The 9,474-nt window shown below is 41.0% G+C and overlaps 2 protein-coding genes across 2 annotated transcripts; both read right to left on the reverse strand.

Annotated features, from left to right (window-relative positions):
* Positions 1-1,721: 1,721 nt before the first annotated feature.
* LOC119410997 (olfactory receptor 10AG1-like) lies at positions 1,722-2,669 on the reverse strand. The gene has a single exon (XM_037677917.1). It carries the CDS (start codon positions 2,664-2,666, stop codon positions 1,722-1,724), a length of 945 nt encoding a protein of 314 aa, XP_037533845.1. The 5' UTR covers positions 2,667-2,669.
* A 4,894-nt stretch (positions 2,670-7,563) lies between these two features.
* LOC119410998 (olfactory receptor 10AG1-like) lies at positions 7,564-8,508 on the reverse strand. Its single transcript, XM_037677918.1, has one exon. It carries the CDS (start codon positions 8,506-8,508, stop codon positions 7,564-7,566), a length of 945 nt encoding a protein of 314 aa, XP_037533846.1.
* Between the last annotated feature and the right edge of the window lie 966 nt (positions 8,509-9,474).

Consider the following 9,474-nt stretch of genomic DNA (forward strand, 5'->3'; position numbering starts at 1 on the left):
CCTTTCTGGGTGGAGTTTGCATGTTCTTTCCGTGCATGCGTGTGTTTTCACTGGGTACTACGGTTTCCTCCCACAGACCAAAAACATGCATGTTAGGCTGATTGGTAACACTAAATTGTTCCTAGGTGTGAGTGAGAGAGTGAATGGTTGTTTGTCTCTATGTGGCCCTGTGATGGACTTGTGACCCGTCCAGGGTGTATCCCGCCCCTCGCACAGTGATTTCTGGACATGGGCACCGGCGACCCCCGTGACCCAAAATGGAAGAAGCGGGTAAAAGATAATGAATGGATGGATGGTGCAGGACTTCAAGGACTTGGGGTCCACTGTCCAGGATAATGGGAAGTGTGGTAAAGATGTGAAAAAGAGAGTCCAGGCAGGATGGAGTGGATGGAGAAAAGTTTCAGGAATGATTTGTGACAAAAGTGTGTCAGCAAAGGTCAAAGGAAAAGTTTACAAGACAAGAGACAGAATGGAAGTGACAGAAATGAAGATGTTGAGGTTCTCCTTAGGAGTGACAAGGATGGAGAAGATTAGGAATGAGATCATCAGAGGTACAGCACAGGTTGAACAACTGGGAGATAAAGTTAGAGAGACCAGACTGAGATGGTTTGGACATGTCCAGAAGAGGGACAGTGGTTTGGACATGTCCAGAAGTGGGACAGTGGTTTGGACATGTCCAGAAGTGGGACAGTTTTTTGGACATGTCCAGAAGAGGGACAGTGGGTATATTGGTAGAAGGATATTAGAAATGCAGCTGCCAGGAAAAAAATAAAGAGGAGATATATGGATGCAGTTACAGAGGACATGGAGGTAGTTGGAGTGAGACAGATGATGCAGATGACAGAGTGAGATGAGGATGACTCGCTGTGGCGACCCCTGAAGAGGGAAAATCCAAAATAAGAAGAAGAGGAAAGAAACCTTATGGATGCTTAAGTCTGAATGTTTAAAGAAGCCAAAAAGTGATTGTTTTGGAAGAGGATCTTTCTTGGACTGTTTGATTCACAATTACAGAGAGCCTAAGCACTGAAATCTACAGGAAACCAAATTTTGCAGAACAATTTATATTTTTTCATTCTCACCACCAACTAAAACACAAACTGCTTTCAGAACTCTACAGCACTGAGATGAACATGCCCTCACAAGGCCGAAAGGGAAAGACAATAAAATAAGCACAATATTCTGGTGCGTTTCAAATCCAAGAACTCTTTCAGACAAGACTGGTTTGCCCCGAGGATCTTCTTCTTTCAGCTTTGTGCATTTTAGGGGTCGGTAGAGAGACATCCTCCTCCATCCCACTCTGTCAGGATAAAACAAGGAAACAGCCCATGAGCGTAGTGTCTACAGTCCAGTGCAGCAAGGAACGTTCAGACCTCTGTCTTGGAGAAATAAAACAGCAACAAATGGAAGAACACAGAAGAGCAGTTCCTAAGATCAACACTCAGGACTTCATCTACACCTCTGAGGACAGTAGCATACAGATCTTAGACAAGTGGTTTTAAAGAGTGAAAGAAGCCATCTGTGTTAAACATGAAAAACCAACATTAAACCAGGAGGTGGCCTCAGGTTCCATCATTCGGACACCTATAATGTGGCTGTGACTCATCCTGCAGTTTTACAAACATCCACACCTGAAACAGTTCATTCTATTGATCCACCAAAGATTAGTTTTTAGATTATCACACATATTTTCAAACTATAGATCTTCTCAGTCTTTCTATTGATTATAAAAAAAGATGCAGAATTTTACCAACAAGACTCTTACAGGAAGTACGTATGGTGGACATTTTTAGACCATAAATAACAGGGTTTAAGAGTGTTTGACAGGTGATTAGATAAGCCAATGCGGAGTGTCCTATGACCTGAAATACGTTGGGAACACCGTTCATATTTAACTTGCTTATTAAAAGATCCAAGAAACAACCAAAAAAGAAGTTGAACAGAGAAATTAAATGAGGAGTGCAGGTACTGACAGCTTTCTGTCGGGTATGTTTGGATCCAAAAAAACACACTCTGATGATGCTCATGTACGTGCAAAATATCAACACAGCAGGGAAAATAATCAAGAAGAATGCATTTACAATTCCATAAACATTATTAAATGTGATGTTAAAACAGGCCAGCTTAATGATAGAAGGGTTATCACAATAAATCTTATTAATAATGTTCCCACACAGCTGCAAACTTGCAGTCACTGATACCAAAATCATAACAGTAAGAAAAGGATAACACCACATGACAACAATAAGCCTAACAGTCTTATTAGATGTCATCAGGGTGTTGTACTGCAAAGGAAAGCAAATGGCAACATATCTGTCATAAGACATGACTGCAAGAGTGAAAAATTCCACACTTCCATATGAATAAAGACAGAAGACCTGCAGGAAACAAAGTGGAAGAGAAATGGTGTGAACGTCTGAGAGAATCTGAACCAGCAGGAATGGAAACAAGCCTGAACTTCCATACAGCTCATTTACAAACAGGCTGCACAGAAACATGTACATAGGTTCATGTAGACTCCTGTGCACACAGATAACCACGATCAGAACAAGATTAAAACAAATAATAAGTCCATACAGAAACAGGACCACCGAGAAAAATAAATATTTTAGGACTCCAGTGTCATAATAAGCATAAAGTACAATATATGAGACATTTGTGAGATTCATTGTGATCCTTTTAGCTGAAATTCAAGGTTGAACCACTGAAAATAGAAACACAGATTAGAGTTTGAAACTCAACGGAGGAAACTAACAGCCATGTTGTTCTGTTGCAGTGAGAAAGAAAGTGTCTCCAGTTGTGACAAAGCTTTGTCCTTTTAATCTTCTCACAGCAGCAGTCTGAGGCAAACTGTCTACTTCCTGCTGGACTAAGGAAGGTGGCCATTTGCTTAAACTGGCAGGAGATTGGTGAGGTTTACACCAGTGAATCACATGCTCTATATTTCTCATCAGCTTTCATTCAACCTTTAAACAGATAAATTACATTGAGCCTCGAATACTCATTTAAGTGAGACCTGTTTGGACAAACAAAAACAGTGGTTAGAAAAAGAAAACATGAGAGACGGCATAAAAAAAAGATCTCTCACCCCGTGTCCTAGACAGGGCACGATTTGAGGCATAAAAAAAAACTACCACAGCAAAGCAACATAAACAGACGTTATACATGAACATATAGTTGAGTGACAGGAGTCCTTTGTTAATTTAGTGTTTTGTTGTTTTTTTTTGTTAAAAGTTAAACATTTTCTTCTCTGAAGATCTGCCAGTCTGTGCGTTCCAAACAGTCTTTCAATGTGGGGCCACTGTTCTGGATCTAAGATTTAACTTTTTTTTATGTAGGAGGAGATGTAAAAAGACAACAGACCAAGAAGTGATTTAAAGATGTAAATTTCCCAGCAAGAGAGTCTATGTGTGACAAGAACCAGTTTTGGATCAGCACATCAACACCCAACATCAGGAATGGTTTAAAATGTTTATTAAGAGATAAACAGGTTCTGGTGTAGTACAGGGTCCGGGCCTGGGTCAGGTCTTCTGTCTTGATGGAGTAACAGGTACTGTTGTCACGCTGGTGCCGAAGACATCACTCATGCAGAGTAACAGCAGCAGCGGAGCAGAAGAGACTGTGTAGGTCCAAAAAGGGGAGATCTGGTTCCAAAGTCCAAGAGGGGAAGCAGGGGTTTGTACACAGTGAGGCAGAGAGCAGAACAGAGCCAAAAACATGACCCAAAATCGTGGTCAAGAGAGGACACAGAGTAGTTACCATAAAGCAGATCAATCCAAGAGGGGCAGGAAAGGTTAGGAGTCAAAACCGGGCAATGGTTCAGAAACGAGGCAGGAGTCAAGACTGGGTATGCTGGATTTCTACTACTTTGCAGGTTCGAGAATCTGGCACTGACCGAGTGACTGGAGGGAGCTTAAGTAGGGAGGTGAACAGGTGTAGAGCATGAGCTTGATTGCTGGGAGAGAGTGAGAGATAGGAACAGGCAGATCTTGGCAGGAACAACATAAACATGACTGGTTGTGAGGGGCAAAAACATGCCAACATGAAGTTAATTGTTAAGAGTGCGCGGGGAACCCAGATGATACGAGACCCAGAACGAGGCAGACACAGGGGAAGTACAAAAAGAACAGTGTTTATTATGTACAGTGATAATTAAAGTCCACACGCTGCTTCTCAGCGGCTCCTGGAAAGAGGGACGACAGGTTAATGTTTGTCCAGGGGGGAAGACCAGAGTGGTTTATTTGAAGAGCGTTTTTGTCCTTACAGTCCAAACCCAAAAGAGGAGAGCTGGTCCTTCTGTCCAGGGAGAGAGCAGCAGAGGGAAATCCAACGAGGGTCCAAGGGAAACGAGGAAGGCTGGCAACTGGAGGCAAATAGGCACGAGGAATACCTGACAGGCCGAGGGATCCAGGTCAGGCCTCGAGGAGAATCCAAAAAACACGAGGAACCAGGAAACTGGAAAAAAGAACACAGGTGAACAAATTATTTTCACCTAGACATTTCTAGCTCACCTGTACTATACCATGAGAGGTGATATGCTCCAGCGATGAGTCACACCGGACTGCAGCCTTATGTAGATGGAGAGGCTCATCAGGCTGATGGCCGCCAGGTGTTGGTAATCAGCGGCCATCAGCAAGGCAGGCCGCAGGCAGTGGGACCCTTACATTAATGATGACCAGCTAACCAGTGAATACAGGGTTCACTGATGGTTACGGTAGTTACAGCCAGTTATGAATCTTAGTGCACTGTGATAGACAGCGTCCAACATCTGCAAGATGCTTTTAGGGGCATTCATGTAAATAATGTCACCGTAGTCAATAGAGGGAAGGAAAGTCACAGTTACAGTGCATTTCCTAGCATTCAGTTAGACGGGATCTACTTCTGAAAAGAAACCCAATTCTAAACAAATCAGCAGCAGTGATTATCCTGGTTAGAGATTCATGAGTCTAACAGCCTCAGGGCAGAAGATGTTCCTCAGTCTAGTGGTTCTACACTTAATACTCTTCAACCTCCAGCCTGAGGGGGAGCAGGGCAAAAGGTGTGTGTGCTGGGTGAGTGGGGTCCTTCATGATGCAGGTGGCTCTCTTCCTGCATCTGGAGGTGTAGATGTCTGTGATGGTGGGGAGACTGACTCCAACAGACTTCTGTGCAGCCTTCACCACTCTCTGCAAAGCTTTTCTTTCTTGAGCTGTGTAGCAATTCATTTCAAATCAATTCAAAAATACTTTATCAATTCCAAAGGGAAATTAATTGTTGTTGTATCTCATCCTGGTTTCATTAGGCATTTATATAGATGCTGATGACTGGCTGTGGGCAAGAAGTATCCCTTGTAGTAGTCTGTCCCACAGCAGTTCCGAAGAAACTGGTTGTTGATGCCAATCTGCCCACCCAAACCCAGCAAACCTCCCGTCCTCTTGGGCAGCAGGACCACCCAAATGCCAGACAGAACTCCTCCCTGAGCGATGGCCATTCCTCCTAGCAGCCTGCCTAGCCCCCACATCACCGCAGATGAAAGTACAGGTGCCGAGGGATGATCTCAGTCCTCCCGCTGTCATGAGTCATGTTTTCCGCCACCTCCAAGATCTCGGCGGTCAGGCACTCGAGCACCATCTCCAGGTAGACGTAAATGCATCCATAGCACCTCCTTTTCAGCTCATTTGGGATTTGGGGCTGTAGTTGAGGTAATATTTGAGCTTTTGAGATGTTAATCAGCAGCTCCCAGTTGTAGAAAGCCACCTTATTGTATGGTTATGTATCATAAATGTCCAAAAGTAAAAAGGTTTCAGTAAAAATCCTTCCACCTGCACAGCATCCAAAACCAGAAGAAATAGTAAACCAAAAAAAGTGATTTACATGCAGAAAAAAAGAGTAATTAATGTTTTCAAAAGCAATATAGCAGAATGAATATAAGAGAGCTACTTCAACATGCAGCCACCTTAAGTGGCGCAATACTAATGGACTGTACATATAAAGCACCTTTCTATCTGATCAAGATACTCAAAGTGCTTTACACTACAATCTGTGTCCTCATTTACCCATTCACACAACACTCCACTAGATCTCTACAAAGCTAATTGAACAAATCATTCTAAAGAGACTAATCAGTGCTTTATCACATTCATACACTGATGGGACACACATCAGAGGCTATGAGGGGTTCAGTGTCTTGCCCATGAACACAATTCGAACCCCCAACTCTTGCATTAGTGGATGACTGCACTAACCACTCAGCCACAGCCACCCTTAGAACAATACACTTCTAATCCAATTGTGATTGAGACAGTTGAGATCTGGAATTAGTTCAGGAGGGCATTTAACACTAAAGAGTTACTGTTTGTGGCATCAGTGTCAAATAATCACGTTTACTCCCTCAGGAACTGATACAGCTTTTGATGCCTGGGTCTTGAATGGAGTATGATCTCTATGTTTATGGTAAGTTTGTCCCTTTTGAGCAGCTATTCCAAAAGTTTAATATTCATAAGCCACGGTTTTTCAGATATTTTTAGCTGAGGCATTTTGTGAGGTCTAACTTTGATTGATTTTCCTTTGTACCCCTCTAAGCAGTTTGCGGTTAAGATTTTGAAATGTAGGTCTAACACATATGGGGCCCTCAGCAAGATCTATACAGTTGTCAGTTCATACCATGAGACTAGTTTGGACTCTTTTAAAATGAAATGGGAAACAGACTTGGAGGTATCCATATCAGACTCAATTTGGCGAACGATCATTCAGAACATTTACTCATCCTCAGTCTGTCTTAGACATGCTGTAATTCAATTCAAGGTGGTGCAGAGGTCACAATGGTCTAAAGACAAGTTGTCCAAGATCAAAGCCGACCTGGACCCTGCATGTAATCGTTGTAAACAACCTCCAGCTATGCTCTTGCATACATTCTGGACCTGCCCCAAACTGCAGAACTTTTGGCAATCTATTTTTGACACCTTCTCTGTGATATGTGGAAAAACTGTGCGCCCATCACCATTCATCTCACAGTTTGGTGTGGTCCCTGTGGATACATTATTCAGCAAGTACAAAGTATGAAAAAGATGTGATTGCTTTTGGCTTTCTTCTGGCCAGGAGACTTGTTTTGTGCTGTTGGAAGGACCCACCCCAGTATATGTACATTGGATAAGATAAGTGATGTACCATATTCATCAGGAAAAATCTGATATACCCTGAAAGGTTCTATAAAAATATTCTGGGACACCTGGCAGCCTTTTGTGTTTTATGCTGAAAACATGTCAATACCTGTATAAAGACATTTATGTATGTGTGGCTCATTGAGACTAACCTGTATAAATAAAGGTTGAATGAATCTGGTGTGGGTGAGGAGGGGGGAGGGGACTGTTCTTTGTTGTGTTTGTGTTAAAAAAAATTAATAAAAACACCTTGATAAAAAAACAAAAAACAAAAAAAAACAGGAGGTGGCCTCAGGTTCCATCATTCGGATACATATAGTATAATGTGGCTTTGACTCATCCTGCAGTTTTACAACCATCCACAAGTGAAACAGTTAGATTATCACAAGTATTTTCAAACTATAGATTTTCTCAGATGTGCTATTGATTATAAAGAAAGATGCAGAATTTTACCAACAAAACTCTTACAGGAAGTACGTATGGTGGACATTTTTAGACCGTATAAAACAGGGTTAAAGAGTGTTTGACAGGTGATTAGATAAGCCAATGAAGAGTGTCCCACAACCTGAAACCTGTTGGGAACACCATTCATATTTAACCTGCTTATTAAAAGTTCCAAGAAAGAACCCAAAAAGAAGTTGAACAGAGAAATTAAATGAGGAGTGCAGGTACTGACAGCTTTCTGTCGGGTCAGCTTGGATCCATAAATGCACACTTTGATTATGCTCATGTACGTGAAAAATATCAACATTGTAGGGAAAATAAACAAGAAGAATGCATTTACAATTCCATAAACATTATTAAATGTGATGTTAAAACAGGCCAGCTTAATGATAGAGGGGTTATCACAATAAATCTTATTAATAACGTTTCCACACAGCTGCAAACTTGCAGTCATTGATACCAAAATCATAACAGTAAGAAAAGGATAACACCACATGACAACAATAAGCCTAATGGTCTTATTAGATGTCATCAGGGTGTTGTACTGCAAAGGAAAGCAAATGGCAACATATCTGTCATAAGACATGACTGCAAGAGTGAAAAATTCCACACTTCCATATGAATAAAGACAGAAGACCTGCAGGAAACAAAGTGAAATGGAAACATTGTGAACGTCTGAGAGAATCTGAACCAGCAGGAATGGAAACAAGCCTGAACTTCCATACAGCTCATTTACAAACAGGCTGCACAGAAACATGTACATAGGTTCATGTAGACTCCTGTTCACACAGATAACCACGATCAGAACAAGATTAAAACAAATAATAAGTACATATAGAAACAGGACAAACAAGAAAAATAAATATTTTAGGACTCCAGCATCACTGTAAGCAGAAAGTATAAAATATGAGACATTTGTGAGATTCATTATGAACCTTGTAGCTAAATTTCAGTTGAACCACTAACAGACAAAAACAGATGAGTCTGAAACTCAAGTGAGGAAACTAACAGCCATGTTGTTCTGTTGCAATGAGAAAGAAAGTGTCTCCAGTTGTGACTAAGCTTTGTCCTTTTAATCTTCTCACAGCAGCTGTCTGATGCAAACTGTCTAATTCCTGCTGGACTAAGGAAGGTGGCCATTTGCTTAAACTGGCAGGAGATTGGTGAGGTTTACACCAGTGAATCACATGCTCTATATTTCTCATCAGTTGTGTGACAGGAGTCCTTTCTTAGTTCAGTGGGATTTTAACATTTTTGTTCAAAGTTAAATATTTCCTCTAAATAACAAAGTCCATGCTCAATAATCCAGGTATACAATCCAACATTTTTTTTCTTCTTCTTTTCGGTCATTTTAGCACAAACATAACTGGTTTGTTCCACTTTGGAGTAAGCTGTTGGGGGAAGAAACAGTTTTGTGTTGTGTGTTTCCTTGACTGATGAAGCCTTCCGGATCGAAGGTGACATGTTTCAGCACAAAAAAATAAACTGTCCAGATAACCTGACTGAAAAATGTTGGATTTCCTCTGAATGTAGAAAAACATTTATCTCATGTTGAGCAATCCAATCTACAAATTATGACGTGGACAAATCAACGTTAATTTTAATTTGAAATATAAACACTATAACAGTACATCAATATTACTAATCGAATGGTTAAGACCTTACCTGATGGCCTCATGTCTTCAGGTAAGGTATGATAGGCCCTGGTGAAGAGTTGCGAAGATGATAATTCTTGATTATTGCTATGGCTCAGCTCAATGGGCTGTATCCAAAGAGGAACTCTGAACACAATTTGAAATAATTTCACTTCTGTAATGGTCACACACACACACATATACATACATACATATATATATATATATATATATATATATATATATATATATATATATAT

Source organism: Nematolebias whitei, chromosome 6, assembly GCF_014905685.2.
Source record: "Nematolebias whitei isolate Nwh7 chromosome 6, NemWhi1, whole genome shotgun sequence".
NCBI classification, from domain to species: domain Eukaryota; kingdom Metazoa; phylum Chordata; class Actinopteri; order Cyprinodontiformes; family Rivulidae; genus Nematolebias; species Nematolebias whitei.

Bases quoted from the DNA above. Each gene is read 5' to 3' on its own strand.
- LOC119410998 (XM_037677918.1), bottom strand. From the start codon at position 8,508: ATGAATCTCACAAATGTCTCATATTTTATACTTTCTGCTTACAGTGAT.
- LOC119410997 (XM_037677917.1), bottom strand. From the start codon at position 2,666: ATGAATCTCACAAATGTCTCATATATTGTACTTTATGCTTATTATGAC.